The 19307-nt window shown below is 44.8% G+C and overlaps 1 protein-coding gene across 1 annotated transcript in view; it reads left to right on the forward strand.

Moving 5' to 3' along the window:
* Window positions 1-19307, forward strand: part of RAB2B (RAB2B, member RAS oncogene family) — a 52877-nt gene that overhangs the window by 2895 nt on the left and 30675 nt on the right. The window contains exon 2 of the mRNA XM_082264601.1: window positions 19203-19274. Coding sequence (XP_082120727.1) covers window positions 19203-19274 — 72 coding nt within the window. The remainder of the gene's footprint in view (window positions 1-19202; window positions 19275-19307) is intronic.

Raw genomic sequence — 19307 nt, forward strand, 5'->3', positions numbered from 1 at the left:
CCAATCTTAAGTCCTTGTGTGAAAAATATAGTCCATCCATTAATTCAATGTTCTACCCTTCATGTATCAGTACTTCAGGTACTGCACTGGGGACAAGGACTGGTGATGTTGCAGCTGGAGAGAGTTTCTCAGAAGCATGCAAAGTGCCCGGTGTCCCCACACGTGCCCTCCTCTTGTTGCCTCACTCACCTGAGATATCTCCCCTCAAAGGGGGTATCCAGCCTCCACAGGGCTGCCCCTAGGGTATTCCTCCTGGCTGTTACTTGCTCTCCAACAGTTTCAAACGTACATGTTTCACCCAGAATCGAATACATCAGAGAGGAACGGGTAACATCCCATTTCCTATCAGCAGGGCAATCCTCAAACTTGTTCAGATTCCTCTTGAGTGCTCTGTTTGTTCCTCTCCTCTCTGACACAGGTGAATTACACATCAATTGCTGCAAGCTGTGACACTCACCTGGCAGGAGAGCAAGTAACAGCAAGGAGGAATACCCTAGGGGCGGTCCCGGATATCTTTATACAGCCAGGAAGAGCTGTGGATGCTTGATATCTTCACACGTGCCCTCCTCTTGTTGCCTCACTCACCAGAGATATTACCCCTCAAAGGGGGTCTTTGAGGGGAGATATCTCAGGTGAGTGAGGCAACAAGAGGAGGGCACGTGTGGGGACACCGGGCACTTTGCATGCTTCTGAGAAACTCTCTCCAGCTACAACATCACCAGTCCTTGTCCCCAGTGCAGTACTTGAAGTATTGATACATGAAGGGTGGAACATTGAATCAATGGATGGACTATCTTTTTTTACACAAGGACTTGTAGCACTGGTCACTTTACATGTTTTTAGTAACTTTATATATTTAAGGCATAATTGATTTTTTACCATGTGTTTGTATGTTATGTAGTATTGGTCACATTCACTGGGCTCTTGCTTTTTTGGAACAAAATTCACTATATATAATTTTATGTATAATTTATATATTTTCTTTATCTGTTTGCCTCATTTGGCATGGTATTTGGGCACGGTATGATTTTCAACAACTTTAGTCTAACATTATGAAGTATGAATAGAGCGCCCCCAAACCCACTCCTTTTTTGCACATTCTTTTTCAGAAAAAGGACAGCGCCCTTATTTCTTACAAATTTTTATTGTAAAGTAAATGTATACATTATGGGCATACTACAGGGATCGATATCCACCTTTCCATGGTCCCTTGCTGGTGTCGGCATGTTCTCCTTTGTGCTATCTTCATTTGCAGGCATAGCATAACATCACTCCTGCCTATGCCCAGGAGCTAGTCATTCCAGCACATAGGGATTGGCCCGGCCACTGTGCATGCGCAGCTCAGTTTACAATCTGGGGATCGCTGTGAGCAGGCTGATAGGTGCAGTTTATTGCAGAAGAGACATTGCAGGTCTCTAATGCAATACAAAACCTGCCTGCTCACAGTATGTAACAGCAGAGCTTAAAGCCCCGTACACACGATCAGATTATCGAACGATCTGTCGTCCGTTTTTTGTGGCATGCTAGTCTGATGTGGAAAGTGAAGAGGTTATTTTCATACAAATTTTCCCGTACGACAGAATTCTACTTCAGAATGTCATGTGTTCGTTCGTCTCTGAGCATGCCTAGTCTTGCTCTTAAGATTCTTTTCCGTCGAAATCTGTAATAATGAGACGAAAATCGGACGTTGTATTACGGACGACAAAAATTTTATAGCCTGCACATCAGGATTTTGTCAGCCGAAAAGTCGGAGTCGGCTGTCGAAAGCACCATACTAACAATCCGAAAATCGGCAGATCAGTCGTCGGACGAATTTTCCCTACAGATTTTCTTAACATGTGTACGGGCCTTTAGTTCCACTTTAAATATACATAAAGATTTTTTTGATCTTTAACCTAGGGATCAAGTGCTCCTCTGAATCCATTGGCAATACTAGTATGTAAAACCCCATTGAACTATAAGTTTATATCCACTAAATACATTTCAGATGCATCAAAACAAAACGTGTAAATTCTTACACTTTTTCTTTCAAAATTAGTCTCAGCATGAATAGTAAAGCCTGTCCCTGCCAGCATTGTATGGTCCTTACTGTCTGTGGCAAAGCAGTGAACTCTTTTCAGGGGTCTAGCACACCCCCAACTGAACCAGAGGTAGAACTCCCTAATCAGCTGCACACATGAGCTTTGTTACCTGCAGAGGTATAGGTCTCGCTCAGTACAGGTTGTGTCAGACCTTTAGACCTCATTTACACTTGGGCGATTTGTAATGCGACTTTGGACATCAAAGTCTCACCCCATGTTTTCCAATGATAACTATTCATATATGTGCGGCTTAAAGTCACAGTGACATCAAAGTAGTTCATGCACTGCTTTGGTTTGACTTTCATGCAATGTGAGGGCCATAGACTTCAATGGTTACCCTCAAAAGTTGCATGAAAGTCATACCTGAATGTTTAAAATGCAACAGTGGGACCAACTTTGCAGAGGGACAAGAAGTCACATGCATGTCGCACCCATCCAAAGTCGTGCAACTTTGTAGTAATACAAGTGCGAATAGAGCCTAAAGCTGGATACACACTATACAACTTCTGTTAGATTTCCTTTAAATTTACCTTCAACTATGTAGTGCAAGGGCCTGCGTGATTGCATACAAATTGAAAGTGTTTAGGTTTGACCTCATATTATATGGTTTCGGTAAATCCTAAAGGAAAAGATCTAAAGAAAATTGTATAGTGTGTATCCAGCTTAACAGAGAGCTCGCTGCTTCCCCACAGATAACACGGGTCCCACTCTGCAGCTGCTAGCACCCGACAGGCTTTACTACTCAGGCTGTGGCTACTTTAACAGGGAACACAAACTTTAAGGCTCCTATCACACTATCCGTCCGTCGGACGGATGCCGTTTTTCTCAGCAGGGGATCGAGCAGCCGATCCCCCGCTGAGCAGGAGGATGACAGCTGTGTCTCTGCACTGTGTGCGGAGACACAGCTGTCAGTTCCCCATGCATCTCTATGGGGGAAATCGGATGGGAACGGACCGTCGGTCCGTTCTCATCTTATCCGATCTGCTGGACGGATGGAAAATAGGGTTTCCATCCGTCCAGATTTATCGGATCGGGTCGGATGTCAGCGGACAGGTCTCCACTGCCATCCAATGCCCCATAGGAATGCATGGGGGGACTGTTCAGATCCGCCAAAAAAACGAACAGGCAGATCTGAACGGTCCGCCTGTGTGAAAGGGGCCTAAGGCATTTAACAGCTCTTGTGCTGATCCACCTGAAATGTATTTAGCTGATCAAAACTGAAGGTTCATTTGGGTGGGTTTATTTGGGTGGGTTTAAAGCAAAACTGTGGCTGATCTGGCTACAGGTGACTACTGTTGGCAAGAAAGCTTTTGTCCAGTGCACTCTTTGTCTCTGTCCGTCTTTCTCTATGTAAGGGTCTCTCTGCCTGTTGATCCATGTTTGATACCAGAACCACAGCAGATGTCTTAACCAAGGTCAACACAAATCCAAACATGTTCCTGCGTGTATGAGTGCTCCCTGAACATTAAGTGAACCTGTGGCCAAGCTATGGACTTATAAATATACATAATTTTAATAAACAGTAAATTATCTTTAAAGCAAGCCCTCACTGACCTCTGTAGATTCAGACACTGTGGAGCAAATCATCCTCAAGGTTCACAGTACAGTAGAATCACTGAAATTGTTTTCTTTATAACTTAGCTCACCCTGCTCCTTCCTCCCAGCAGTGGTTTTTCAGATAAAATCAAGAGCAGGCCTTTTCGTTGCCACTTACTGTAACTTCCTATGGCACATAGCTGTCGCTGTGTTAAAAAGCTTATAGGGAGTTACAGGATGGGGCAGACAAGCCCTAGACTTCCTTAGAAATTAGTCCTAAGGTTTGTGGGCCCCCTCGACCAATGCAAATATAATAATGTATGTTCGTGTACCCTGCTAATACATAGCTTTGTTAGAGGAGGTTTACACTAAAGTGACCCCCCCCCCCCCCCCCCAGCAGTATACATACTCGGTTACCTCACTCTCATGGTTGGTTGCTAGGAAAGAAAGCCCCTGTTTAAAGCGTTACTGAAGTCACATTTTTTAAAATAAAACAAACATGTTCTACTTACCTGCTCTGTTCAGTGCTATTGCACAGAGGGGCCCTGAACCGCCTCTTCTGGGGTCCCCCACTGGTGCTCTTGGCTCCTCCTCTTTTGTGTCTGCCAGCTCACCAAGCCACTTGCTAAGGGTCGTTTACGAACTTTCCTGTGTATGTCTATAGACACACATTGCGGCTCAGCTCAACAATTTTTACATTAATGCAGGGAATGCATTAAGGTGAAAAACATGTTCACTTTAGAACCACTTTAAGCTCCAAACCATTTTGTCAGAGCTCACCCAGTGCGTAAACTATGAACCAAGCACCATGTGACAGCACTAGGCCAATCTCAGAGCAGCTAGCATTATCACATGGGGGAGGGGCAGTGAGTTATATGCTCACCCATACTCTGAAGTTCCACATATTTTCCTGTGTCTTCCAGGACAGCACATGGCACCTCTTCCACCAGGAACAGGAAACGTGTCACTACAAACTTTAGAAGGCAGTCCTACAGAACTGGGCAGTCTTTGTGTGTAACGCATCGCTTGGAACCTAGTGGAAGGAGACGCAGCGTGGGATACCTTCACCTCTCTGACTTTTTCTTCAAGGTATACTTTTGCTGAGTGCCCTCACAGCAAGCAGCTTGCTATGGGAGCACCCGAGCCCACCGCTGCTCTGTGTGTCCATTCAGACATGGAGCCTCGGCTCGGCTCTCCCCCCTCTCTCTCCTTATTGGCTCACTGACCTTGATTGACAGCAGCAGGAGCCAGTGGCGCCTGCTTTGTGTCTCAGTTGATCAGGAGGGAGAGTCTTGGACAGCTGAGGCTCTTGTACCACATCGCTGGATCAAGATGGGCTCAGGTAAGCATGAGGAGGGCTTCTGCACTGTTTTATTTCTTAATGCAAAAAATGCAGGATAAAAAAAAAAAAACTTCTGCCTTTACAAACACTTTCCTTGTGGGGGGGGGGGGGGGATCTCATCCATCTTTGCTCCCAGTCTCTTCCTCTTTATGGGCAGAAGAAGTCTGGGCTCACTCCCATTTTAAGCTCCTGGAGGAGTTCAGTAATGCAGGTCTAATGCACCCCATGCTATCTGTAATCTGCAAAGCATAAATCCTCCTGCTGGTTAGAGCAGGTGTGTAAATCTCTGCAGAGAGACCACTGCTTCCAAATAGTGAGCACTTCTCTGCAGCGTGCTAGCAAGGGACAGGCTATTATATTCAGGCTGTGGCTGCTTTCTAAAGAAAACCAACTGCAAGTGTTTGAACAAAAATATAGATGGATAGATATGCCATATATTTAGCTGGTTTAAACAAAGTTCAGTTGGGCTTTGATTACATGTTCCCATATTTTCTAAGTGTTTTGTGTAAAGCAGACAATACTAAGGCCCCTTTCACACATACGGTCCGTTCAGTTCATCAGTTCAGTCACATCAAAATGTATCAGTTTTTCATCCGTATTTTTTACATCCACTACCAATGCAAAAACGGATGAAAAATGGACTGTTTGTCCGTTTACATCCTTTTTTCATCCGATTTGTTTTTTTGACGGATGAAAAATAGGACATTCATCCATTTAAAAAAAAGACATGGACGGAAGCGGATGAAACGGATGGTAACGGATGATCATGCGTTTTTACATAGAGATGCATTGATGTCCATTATTCATCAACGGATGGATAAAAAACAGACAAACGGACCGTATGTGTGAAAGGGGCCTTAAACTGCATTGCTGAGAGAAACTTTAATGGGCAGCATATGTAATATATATTTCTCTGTCGCTCATTGACAGATGCAGTCCTCTTTGATTAATATCAGTAGGGTTATACTGCCCCCTACAGGAGTAGGACACTAGGCAGGAAAAACGTTCTGGCCACACCTTAGGGGCAGTCCCAGAGGGTATATCATCTCTCTCCCTGCTACAGGATGTCAGTTTTTTTTCTGCCTAGTCAGGAGTAAGGACCTAAGTTCCTTGCTGGGATCTCTGGTCCTGGCAAGCTTTTTTAGATAAATCTTTTTTAGTTAGCTTTTTCTCTCCAGTTTTTTGTTCCTGTGAGATCTTCAAGCAATTATGCTGGAGCTGGGCGACGGGCTGGATGTTGAGATCCAGTGGTCACCCCAGCCAGCCTACGAGCGCGTGCAGGCCCTAGCTCCGCGCTGGGTCGGCCGCGACATAGTCCCACTGGACGGGGACTGGGCCCGCGAGTTAAACGTCTCGCCAGGTCGCCTACGACCAGTCAGGAAACTGAGTCGCGGCCTCCGTATTGGTCGACCGCCCCCCCACCTCGGTGGAGAGGGGTTCTGTTAGGAGTGGGTGCCCGCCTGTTCCAGTATAGTGAGTAGAATGTTCCCCCTCTCCCCCTGTCGGGTTTTGGGAATAGATGCGGGCCCCTCTGTGGATGGTCGGACCCTCATGATCCGGGGTTCCCCTCTATCCTGTGACACACTCCACATATCTCCCCCTTGCTAGTGTGAGTTGGTGAATAAGGTATACCACTCCAGGAGACTTGGTTTGGGAGCTGACAATCTATATGAGTCTGTCACTGCAAGGAAAGCATGCATTGCAAAAGGACTAAGGAATCCATGACTGATGCCGGTCAAGGATGAAGACAGGGCACCGCTGGCGTTATTGTTGAAACGGTCGTGCAGAGGGGTGATACTATCAGGCACCTACCTATCGCACGGGAGTCCTCTATTAAGCGATGCAGCTGCACGGACCGCCATCCTTCCACGGGCCGCACGGAGCCGCCATCATTCCGCGGACCGCCATTTTGGCTTGGCCTAATGTCTCCTGTATGGCGGCGGCCATCTTGGATACACCCAGCTACCTCGAGGAGTAGTGGTGGGAGTGCCGGAAGGCGTGTAAAGGGGCAGAGACGCCTCCTTTACCCGGGTAAATCGCTAAGGACAGCGCTGAGAGCAGTTCGGTAGAAGCTTCTGTGCATCAGGTGGTGAGCCCTTGGGGTCTCTCTCTCTCTCTCTTTCTCTGTGGGGGTCCGAAGCAGGTGGCAGTGAGGGGCGCTGTTGCGCTGGGAGATTACATACAAAAAAAAACGTTTTTTCTTTTGCAATCCTTGTTTTGCTGACAGGTGTTCCTGGATTTATCATGGACCCTGCCACACATGTATCCCCACCTGATCCCCTCGAGGTGGCCGCAGGACCCTCCAGTTCCCCACTTACTATTGATGCATTGTCAGCGGTTTTGGAGTCTTTTGTATCCCGGGTGGAGGTGGCCTGTCAGGGACGGGGGGCGAAAAAGCGACCCCCGCCTACCCCTATTTCATCTGACACTTCAGATACAGATTCTGAGCCTGTCGCAGCGGCTGCAGGTCCCTCTTCTGGGGCTAGTGCCTCGTATCCCATATACTCGGATAGCGAGGAAGACATTTCTGCCTCCGCTATAGCGCAAGATGAAGCGCTGGTAGATGCACTGATTGTGTCTGTGCGGGAAACCTTAAGACTTGAGCTTATACCTACGGAAGCAGTTGATACTGAAATTGCTTTGGGTACTCGCAAGCCTACCAAGATGGCAAAGGTGTTTCCTTTGCCCAAATGTTTTCAAGATATAATTAAGGAAGAATGGGTCCGTCCAAAACGAGCCCCTGGTATTTCCAAACTGATTGCTAGACGCTATCCGTTTGAAGAATCCCTCCTTAATAAATGGACGGTACCACCGTCGGTGGATTCACCGATTTCCAGATTAAATAAAGCTACTGTTATCCCGGTGGAGGACGCTCCGTCTTTTCGGGATCCGGTTGACCGTAAAGCGGAATCTATATCCCGCTCTATATTTTCCCTGATAGGGTCAGCCTTAAGGCCAGTGTTCACCATTGCTCTGGCCTTCCTTCCTAAGGTGGTTTCAGATTTTCATCTAAATGAGGATATTGTGCTACCTTCCCTGTGTCCTAAGCCCAGTCATCCTCGGGAGTTTGCGTTACACTCCTTGGATGTGGTTCGGGCGATCAGGGTGTACTTGACTACTACGGAATCTTTCCGTAAGACGGATTCACTTTTTGTGATCACGGATGGCCCTAGAAAGGGGTTGTCTGCGTCTGCTGCGACTATCTCTAGATGGATCAGACAGACGGTGGTACAGGCTTATTCTATTAAGGGTCGGGTTCCTCCGTTCCCTGTTAAGACGCACTCCACTCGGGCGCTTAGTGCTTCCTGGGCCTTCCGCCATCAGGCGTCAGTGGTTCAGGTTTGCAAGGCGGCTACCTGGTCGTCGGTTCATACCTTTACAAAATTTTATAAAGTTGATGTGCTGGCATCGGCGGATGCCTCTTTTGGCCGCAAGGTTCTGCAGGCCGCTGTTTGAGGAGACCGGTGGTCTACCTCGAGGGTTTTTTGTTGGGTTTTCAGTTGAGTCTCATCCTTTTGTCTGATGAGCATTTAAGACTTCTGGTTGGCACCGGTTGGGCCTTCTGGATTGGATTTTGATTTCCGTTATCCCACCCCTCATTTGTGGCACTGCTTTGGGACGTCCCTACTGATATTAATCAAAGAGGACTGCGTCTGTCAATGAGCGACAGAGAAAATTGGATTTTTGACTTACCGTAAAATCCTTTTCTCTTAAGCTCATTGACAGACGCAGTACCCGCCCCTCTATTTTGAGTTGGGTTGGGTTAAATTCTCTGACACTGCTTTGTGACATAACTGACATCCTGTAGCAGGGAGAGAGAGGATATACCCTCTGGGACTGCCCCTAAGGTGTGGCCAGAACGTTTTTCCTGCCTAGTGTCCTACTCCTGTAGGGGGCGGTATAACCCTACTGATATTAATCAAAGAGGACTGCGTCTGTCAATGAGCTTAAGAGAAAAGGATTTTACGGTAAGTCAAAAATCCAATTATTTTTTCTATGAGTGGTATAGGAAAGGGGGGGTCACCTTTTAGGCCCCTTTTACACTTGTGCGACCCGGGACTGCGAAATCGCATGACAAGTCTTTCGCCATGATTTCCAATGAGTACCGTTCATATATGTATGACTGAAAAGTAGTCCCTGCACTACTTTGGTTACAACTTTGATGCATAGACCTCAAGATTACACAGGCATTGCTTCAAGTCAAGTCAAAATCACAGTAAAATTGTGGCCAAAAAATCACGGCAAAATAGCGTGACTTTTAGGTTGCACAAGTGTGAAAGGAACCTTAGTGAAAGTGTGATATTTGTCATTGTTTCTGTCTGCTAAGACACTGTTCTAACAGGAAATAATCACCTTATAGGAAAAAATATACCTCCTAACAAATATGTTTACAGGTCTGTTGATCTAAATTACAAAATTTGTAAAATAAAGGTTAGTTGTGCCTACATTTACAAAGCTATATATTTTTTTTTTTCTACTTCTTTTTACTACTTATAACTGTTCCTAAATACTAGTGTAACTTGGTCCAAAAGGTGGAGTTAGCCTTTTCCTTGGCAATCGACTGGTAACCCAGGGAGATTTACTAAAGCTGGAGCACTCTAAATCTGGTGCAGCTGTGAATGGTAACCAATCAGCTTTTAACTTCTATTTGTTCAATTAAGCTATTACAATAAGCCTCCATTCACATGTTAAATTGCAGCCTTGCCGACAACGGCACTGTCCCAGTCGGCGCGATGCCAACTTTGCTGCGCCGCATCGATTTCCAAAAGTAGTTCCTTCACTACTTTTGGTGACTTATGGGGCGATTTAAATAGACATTTTTGTGTATGAACTCGCACAGATGTCATTCAAATCGCCCCCGAACTCGCACTGAAATGCAGATTTGAAATCGTGAGTTCAGCTGAACTCGCACTATTTCAAACTTGCGTTTAGTGTGAACACCTGTAACCGTTAGGTCGATTTGGTTTCTATTCAGAGCTGCGCCAGATTTCGCGTTCTCCAATTTTAGGCCTAGTGCACAGAACGAATGTCGGGCGGCATCGCCCGGTTCAATAGAAATCGTCCAACATTGCATAGTTAGTACAGCTGCTCCTCCTGAGCTTTTCTGTGTTTTCTTTTTTTTTTTTTTTTTTCATTCAGCCTGCTGGATTCCAGCTAACACTTATTAAGCAGTTACAGCATAATTTATTTTTTCCTAAGTTTTACATAAATAAAAGCTGAATATTGTAGGCACCTCTTTCAGCTGCAAATTAGTTTTTCTTTTAACCCTCTAACTACAGTTGCTGGACAACTTGGTCTGTAAAAGCAAGTTGAAAAACAGCAGACTTACTGACCAGATCACCAGGTAATAAAACTGTTATGGAGGGAAAAACAATGACTGTGTTGTTAATGCCACTGCCTGTCCTTTGTGTTGTTTTGACCATAGTTAAATATTAAAGTGTTGTGTGTGTGTGTGTGTGTGTGTGTGTGTGTGTGTGTGTGTGTGTGTGTGTGTGTGTGTGTATATATATATATATATATATAGGGGCTCGACAAACCCCAGGTGCCGGGTGGCATCGGCCTGGCACCTGGAACACTGCAGTAGGTGTCTAGTCGCCAGACATCCCAAGTCTCCTGCGAGATGCGGGTGTCTTCCAGTGTCCCGGCTGTCTGTATCAGCTGTGACAGAATGGAGCCGATGCTTCCTATATATTTCCGGCTCCGTCCTGTCACAGGCGGAATGATATCAAATGCACTGCGCCTGTGAGAGGAGAGATACAGGAAGCATCGGCTCTGCATGCTTCATCCACCGCCGCTCCCCACACTCTCCGCCAGCAGTAAGTCACATGTGCTAAGGGTGCAACTAGCATAAAAATGTAAATTTCCCAGCATGTGCAGTGTTTCTGACTCCTACCACCATGACCGCTTCAAATGGTTATGGTGGTTGAAGTGTTCCTTTAATATCTCTCAGAAGAAGTAAACCAAGTACACGGGGGTCGAATGCCGAGTAACATCAGCCAGTTCATTAAAAACTGGCAGCTATTGGGCCTGTGTTTGGCAGCCGGTCTGACAGAAGCTGGCTATTTGGCATGCGCAAAAAAAAACTGGCTCCTAACTTTTTTAGCTGGCTCCTAGATTTCAAGCAAATCTGTCAAGCCCTGATATAGATAAATATACATACACACATTGAACAAAATTATAAATGCAACACTTTTTTGTTTTTGCCCCCATATTTCATGAGCTGAACTCAAAGATCTAAGACTTTTTTTCTATGTACACAAAAGGCCTATTTCTCTCAAATATTGTTCGCAAATCTGTCTAAATCTGTGTTAGTGAGCACTTCTCCTTTGCTGAGATAATCCATCCACCTCACAGGTGTGGCATATCCAGATGCTGATTAGACAGCATGATTATTGCACAGGTAACCCTTAAAATGGCCGCAATAAAAGCCACTCTAAAATGTGCAGTTTTACTGTATTGGGGATCCGAAAACCAGTCAGTATCTGTGTGACCACCATTCGCCTCACACAGTGCAACACATCTCCTTCGCATAGAGTTGATCAGGTTGTTGATTGTGGCCTGTGGAATGTTGGTCCACTCCTCTTCAATGGCTGTGTGAAGTTGCTGGATATTGGCAGGACCTGGAACACGCTGTCATATACGCCGATCCAGAGCATCCCAACATGCTCAATGGGTGACATGTCCAGTGAATATGCTGACCATGCAAGAACTGGGATGTTTTCAGTTTCCAGGAATTGTGTACAGATCTTTGCAACCAGTTCTGGGACAAGGTCATCCAGTGCCCAGGGCAAAGATGCCAAACTGCGCCCCCCCTTCACTTAGGTTTAGGGTCAAGGCACCCCCCTATCCCTGCAAAATAAACCACGGTGCCCAGGGCAACCGCTCCTCCTGCCCACCCCTTGTCCCGGCCCTGCTTGCAACATGGGGCCATGCATTATAATGCTGCAACATGAGGTGATGGTCGTGCATGAATGGCACTACAATGGGCCTCAGGATCTCATCACGGTATCTCTGTGCATTCAAAATGCCATCAATAAAATGCACCTGTGTTTGTTGTTCATAACATACGCCTGCCCATACCATAACCCCACCACCACCATGGGTGACTTCATCCACAACGTTGACATCAGCAAACCGCTCACCCACACGACGCCATACACGCGGTCTGCCCTCTGCCCTGTACAATGAAAACTGGGATTCATCCGTGAATAGTACACCTCTCCAAAGTGCCAGATGCCATCAAATGTGAGCATTTGCCCACTTAAGTCGGTTACGACGACAAACTGCAGTCAGGTCGAGACCCCAATGACGACGAGCATGCAGATGAGCTTCCCTGAGAGGGTTTCTGACAGTTTGTGCAGAAATTCTTTGGTTATGCAAACTGATTGTTGCAGCAGCTGTCCGGGTGGCTATTCTCAGACGATCTTGGAGGTGAAGATGCTGGATGTGGAGGTCCTGGGCTGGTGTGGTTACACATGGTCTGCGGTTGTGTGGCCGGTTGGATGTACCGCCAAATTATCTGAAACGCCTTTGGAGATGGCTTTTGGTAGAGAAATGAACATTCAATTCATGGGCAACAGCTCTGGTGGACATTCCTGCAGTCAGCATGCCAATTGCACGCTCCCTCAAAACTTGGGACATCTATGGCATTGTGTTATGTGATAAAACTGCACATTTTAGAGTGGCTTTTATTGTGGTAAGCCTAAGGCACACCTGTGCAATAATCATGATGTCTAATCAGCATCTTGATATGCCAATGCCACACCTGTGAGGTGGATGGATTCTCTCGGCAAAGGAGAAGTGCTCACTAACACAGATTTAGAGAAATTTGTGAACAATCGTGAGAAATAGGCCTTTTGTGTACATAGAAAAAGTCTTGGGCCCCTTTCACACAAGCAGACCATTCAGATCCACCTGTCAGTTTTTCAGGCAGATCTGAACGGATGCCTCATGCATCCTATGGGGCAGCGGATGTCAGCGGAGAATGTCCGCTGACATCCGATCCAATCCTGTCCGTCAAACTCGGACGGATGCAAACCCTATTTTCCATCCGTCTGGTGGATCGGATCGAATGAGAACGGACAGGTGGTCCATTCTCATCCGATTCCCCCATAGAGGAGAGCGGGGATCTGACACCTCTGTCTCCACACACAAAGTGGAGACAGAGCTGTCATCTGCCTGCTCAGCGGGGGATCGGCGGATCAATCCCCCGCTGAGAAGAAAATGGAACAGACGTGTGAAAGGGGCCTTTGAGTTCAGCTCATGAAAAATGGGGGCAAAAACGAAAGTGTTGCGTTTTTATAAATTTGTTCAGTGTGTGTGTATGTATGTATGTGTATGTGTGTGTGTGTGTGTATGTATGTATGTATGTATGTATGTATGTATGTATGTATGTATGTGTATATATATATATATAATATAATATAATTTTTATTTTTATTTTTTTTACCCCTAATATACATGTTATACTTACCTCCTTACCCCCAGTCCCAAATGTCCTTATCTCGGGTCCCCTGCCCGTGCTCCCTCACCTTTTCTTCTCTGTACACCCCCATAGGAAGCTGCTTCCTATGGTGGCACACCTGCGGGCTCACTCCCAAACCGGGCTGTGTACATCTATAGACACACAGCGCAGCTTAGCCTTGTTCCCTCCACACAACATTTGATTGACAGCAGCAGAAGTCAATGAGCCTGTAAGAGAGGGGAGAGAGAACCAGCACTGCTACAGATGGTCACAGGACTCCGATAAGTATTAACCACTTAACGTCTAGCCACGTAGACCTACGTCTGCTGACTTTAAGGGGTTATACCGGGATGATGCCTCTAGCTAGAGACACCATCCCGGTATCGTTGTGTGAAGCCGACGGTCGGCTTTCCGTCGGTAACGACCGATGCGGCTCGGGAGCCGCTCGATCGTTACCCGGGGGGCGGGAGGGGACGTTCCCCCCCCCCCTCCCGCCGCCTTTCCGTGGCTTCGCTCAGGGATCCCGTCCCGCCGGCTGGATGGAGTCCCGATGAATGCCGGAAACGGCATCGATCGGGTCTCCGATGACTTAACCCGGAGGCGGCGTCCATGACGTCACTTCCGGGTTACTGTGCTGCAAAAGGCGGCACATTTGAAAAACGGCTGTGTGCAAAAATGCCGTTTTCGGCGTTTTGCATACAGGGAAGTGTAGTGGAGGGGTCTAGGGTCTTTTAGACCCTCGATCCCTCCATAAAGTGTACCTGTCACTACATATTGGTGTCACAAGGGGATGTTTACATTGCTTGTGACAGCAATAAAAGTGATCAGATTTATTTTTTTTTTTTAAAAACCTGTAATAAAGTCAAAAAAAAAAAAGAAAAAATAAATAGGAAAAAAAAAAAAATAATTTAGCCGCCCCCATCACCGTTAGCTCGCGCACAAAAAAAAACGTATACGCAAGTCAAGCCCTGAATGAAATCGCTGTTCAAACCACACATGTGAGGTATCGCCGCGATCGCCAGAGCGTGGGCAATAATTTAAAAAAAAAAGAGCTGCACTCTACCTCTAAACTGGTAACCGTTAAATAAATTTTAAACGTCGCAGATTGAGATCTCTATTGTCGCCATCCCACGGGGGGGGGGGGGCAATTTTAAACCGTAATATGTTGGGTATCTATTTACTCGGCGTGACATCATCTTTCACAATATACAAAAAAAATGGGCTAACTTTACTGTTTAGTATTTTTTAAATGCAGTGAAATGTGATTTTTCAAATTTTTTCCAAAAAAATGGTGTTTTAAAGACCGCTGCGCAAATACCGCGTGACAAAAAATTTTGCAATGACTGACATTTTATTCTCCAGAGTCTTTGCTAAAAAAATATATATAATGTTTGGGGGTTTTAAGTAGTTTTCTAGCAAAAAATACTGATTTAAACTTGTAAACAAAAAGTGTCAAAAATAGGCTTAGTGGTAAAGTGGTTAAGGGAGGGAGTTGGGAACAAATAGTGGAAGGCTTTTTATCTTGTGAGTTAAATTATTAAGATTAAAAAAAAAAAAAAAAACTTTTTTGGCTTTAGATCAACTGTTAAGATTTGTGTACACAGCATGCTGGGCACTCTGAAAGGACTGCAGAAAAAATAACGACTTAATTCAAATAGAGGCCTCATTCATCCCTATATCAGCTGGGCATGCCAAAACAGATTCTCCCCTTCATTTTGTCAGTTCAGCATTGGAATATGGAAGGAATAATCCCTGGGTAACTGTACATTTCTTTTTTCAGGCATTTTAATACGAATGTGTAGATATGAACATGTATCCAGTGTTTCTGATACAGTTAAATGAAGTCTCTATTTGGAGATAGTCAGTCCTTATTACCACAGTGTATTGTGCTCTGTGTCTATTATAAAATGTGTGCACTTACCTGATCAACTGGAAGGCCATTGAGGAGTCCCTAATTTCTTTCCAGGTTGCACAGCAGACGTTAGCGGAATGCATCAAGAATGTCTCTGATGCTCTTTTTCGTGACGTTCTGTTTCAGGAATACATTTTTGGACAATCTAGCCTAACATGATGTGCAAAGTATAGGAATATGCATGCCCTTTAAATATAGAATAACCCCACGTTCTATGATGTCTTAACGAAATAACATCTACTTAGGAGTGTTTCACTTTCTGATAACGGTTTTGAAGTAACTTCCTCTCATCTTTGCGCCTTGGAAGATCTTGTGGTCACAGGTGGGAGTGAGAGACTCGAGCAGTCATGTAGTAATTTAGGTAAACTCAGAAAACAAGAAACATAATGCATATGGTTAAGATGGCTGTGCTCTGAAATCATCACAATTTATTCAGGTTTAGCTACCTCTAATTTTTTCATCCCTTTTTGTGATTTTAGTGTGCTAAAAATCAGAACATTGATTCAGTTTACCTTAAAGCAGACCTTCACTCCCCCCAAAACCATTTAGAATCTTTGCAACCTTCAGCTCCCATCCCCTGCCATCTTAAAGGCTAGCGCCACCTTTTGGACCATGGTGAATGTTAGATTTAGGGTGTAACATGACGCACATCGGATCCTCCCATGTGTGACAGCATGCAGGGATTCTTCTCCCTTGCAGTAGCTGTCACTTTTGAAATTTTCAAGGCTGTGTTTCGCTTTGCCTGCACAGCCTCATCATTCATTCAGAGATCTGCAAATAAGTTAACTACAAGTCCCATCTGCCTCTGTGGCAGACAGACTCTTATGACCCGTTTCCACTGAGCTTTCTGGTACGGTTCGGTTATGCTATTTATGCCGGTTCCATTGTGAATGGTGCCCTAATTCCGAACCGTACCGTACCACTTTTTTGGGACCCTTTCGTTGGGGTACCAAGCACATTAGTACCGTACCAACAGGGTGGAGCTACACTCTGCAGAACTTTGATTGGTTGACAGAGAATCGTCTATAACAGCTTTCCTGCTACACCACGCTTATCATGAAAGGGTACTATTGGCAGTGGAAACACAAGGTGTACCGTTCCGAACCGTAACGTACTGAACCGAACCGTACCGTACCACTCAGTGGAAACGAGGCATTAGACCCTATGGAACATGAGTGCAGTAATACCTTGCTTGTAGTCTCTTTCCTTCCAATCTTACCTAGGTCCAAATGACAGGTACTTTGCTCCAGTGCTCCAGCAGCCTCCTGGGATATCCACATCAGATGTCCTAAGAGGGTTACCCAACGTGGATATCCCAGGAGGTTTCGGCTTATAGTGAGCGGCTGCAGAATGCTGGACTTGGCTTTGTATCACTGCGGGCCAGCTGCAAGAACCAGAAAGAGACTTCCAGCTCTTGATGAAGCAAGGAAAAAAAAAAAGATGGTGGCACGGGACCCAGTGTGCAGCAGGGAGTTACAGATCACAGAAGGACAACGCTGGATTCCTTGGTTATGTAAGTGTTATTTGAGCACAAACAAGGTAAGAAGGTTTATAGAAAAAAAGGGAATGAGGATGCGCTGATTATAGACAAATGGGTAGTTTGCTGCACTTATTCATGAATATTGAAAAAAGTATGTGTGAAAAGTAAATTGCGCTATCTTGGGATCATATAAAAACTTAAATGTGATAAAAAATAATATCCAGACTATATATACATGACTTTTTAGAAAAAAATCTAAATATATCACTTTATAAATGTATAAAAATACAATGTGAAAATATAAAACAAACATAAAAAACAAATTGAGACCAATCCAATCTGTGTATCTGGTGTCTCAGAATGTATCGCTACATATAAATCTAAATAATAGAAACAAAATGGCCTCTGTGATAAAAAAATAAAACAAAGCAATGAAAAAAGTTCAGTCCCATGAGTGAGAGCGAAAATCCACCGCCAGTGACACAATGTTAACCGTGCTGAAATGGTTATTCCTCCAGGTGCTCAGTGATCCACCTTTGTGCTAATTATTAAATATTGGCCGCTTACTAAAAAGCTGCGGTCATGCAGCACGATAGAAAATCCCACCACATATAACACAGCTCATGATCGGGCTCCAATGTACATCAAGTATCCAGCCATAGAGGCTTGTATGCGAGGCGATGGATTCACTCGATGTAAGATATCATCATGTGCAGAGAAAAAGGAGCTGATTATCTTATTATAGTGCATTATCTTTAAAACGAGTAGGTTTATTCATAAACTATTGCACTTACATCAAACACAAAGCACAGGGCCCTTCAAGAGACAAATGTGCACGACCGCCTGCTGTGTACATTGTGCAACAGTGACACTGACAAGCGTGGCTGCTCCGTCCCGACGCGTTTCCCTCTCTTACAGGCGTCAACTGGGAATGGAGTGTTGACGCCTGTAAGAGAGGGAAACGCGTCAGAACGGAGTAGCCATGCTTGTCACTGTTGCACAGATCGCACTGCAGGCGGCCGTGCACATTTGTCTCTTGAATTCCCATGTTCTTCAATTAGGGCTTATTTAGGTTTTCCCCATAAATATATGCTTTGCTGTATACTGTATATTGACTGCTATTGTTTATAATAAATTTCTGTAATAAAGATCGTTTTCTTCAGAGTTTAGATACCTGAAGCATTGACAGCTGCATTATTATTCGAAAATGTCATGTGTGCATGTAAATGTATATGATCACTTATTAGTACCTATATCCAAGCAGAATTTTGAGAAGTGATCCAATACAGTTGTTTAACAATTTTTGTATGGATCTTAGATTATAACAGTCTATCTACAGACGTCCCTTATCCGCTTAGACAGTTTTATCTAGTAAAGTAGTGAATTATGCCTTTAAAGTGGAGTTCCACTGAATTTTGTGTTTATTAAAAGTCAGCAGCTATAAAAAGTGTAGTTGCTGGCTTATAATAAACACACACTTACCTGTCCCAAGGTCCAGCGATGCGGCCTGGGGGGAGCCTCGGTTCTCTCCATCTTCTCCCCGTGGTGGTGGCATCTCTAGTGTGGGCACCCGCTTGCAGCTTCACAGCCGGGTGCGCACTGCGCATGCGCGTCCTGAATGGACGGGCAATCTTCTTGGACCTGTGATGTGTCCCAGAAGATTGCAGGGAGGGAGGGGTGAGGAGCCGCCTAGGCTGCCTGAGCAGAAGTGGGAGTGGGTACCTGTCAAAACTAGGTACTCGCTCTCCCCCCAAAAAAATGACATGCCAAATGTGGAATGTCAGGGGGTCAGGACCACTTAAAGCGGGAAGTTCTACTTTTGAGTGGAACTCGGTTTTAAGGCCTGGTTCACACCTATGCATCTTTCAGTGCATTTTCAGTTTTGCAGAAGCACACTACTGTCCAGTTAATATGGTACCAATTTGTCACGTTCACATCTGTTTTTTCCACCAGTGCTTTTTTTGGAAAGGGTCTGGGACTTTTATTTATTTTTTTCCAAAGCAGGTTGCGTTTTTGGTTCTATAGACTTAAGTGGAAAGACATCAAAAACATAAAAAAAATGCAGGGTATGCTTTTTTGATGAGTTTCAGCTATGCTTTTGCTGGTTTCTCTTTTAAGACAACAGGCGCCTTCCAAAAATACATTAAAAAATTGTGTGAAAAAATTGCAAAACACACCTAGAAAATGCATCTACAGCAACCTGCATAGGTGTAAACAGGTCCTAAAACATGCATGGTTCTGATGGCACACTTAAAACTTTTTTTTTTTTTTTTTTTATATATTTCCAACTAATACATTGTTTTGTATTATAAAGCAGTATGTTTGGGAATTGAGTATATTCTGTTCATCTGTGATATCTTTACCTAGTCTGTCTTTTTTCTTTATAGGGGTTGGGAAGTCATGTCTTCTACTTCAGTTTACAGATAAGCGATTTCAGCCTGTTCACGATCTTACAATAGGTAAATGTTTCAAGAGATTTTTGTAGTCTATTT

This window comes from Pelophylax lessonae (genome assembly GCF_965119305.1).
Source record: "Pelophylax lessonae genome assembly, chromosome: 1".
NCBI classification, from domain to species: Eukaryota; Metazoa; Chordata; class Amphibia; order Anura; family Ranidae; genus Pelophylax; species Pelophylax lessonae.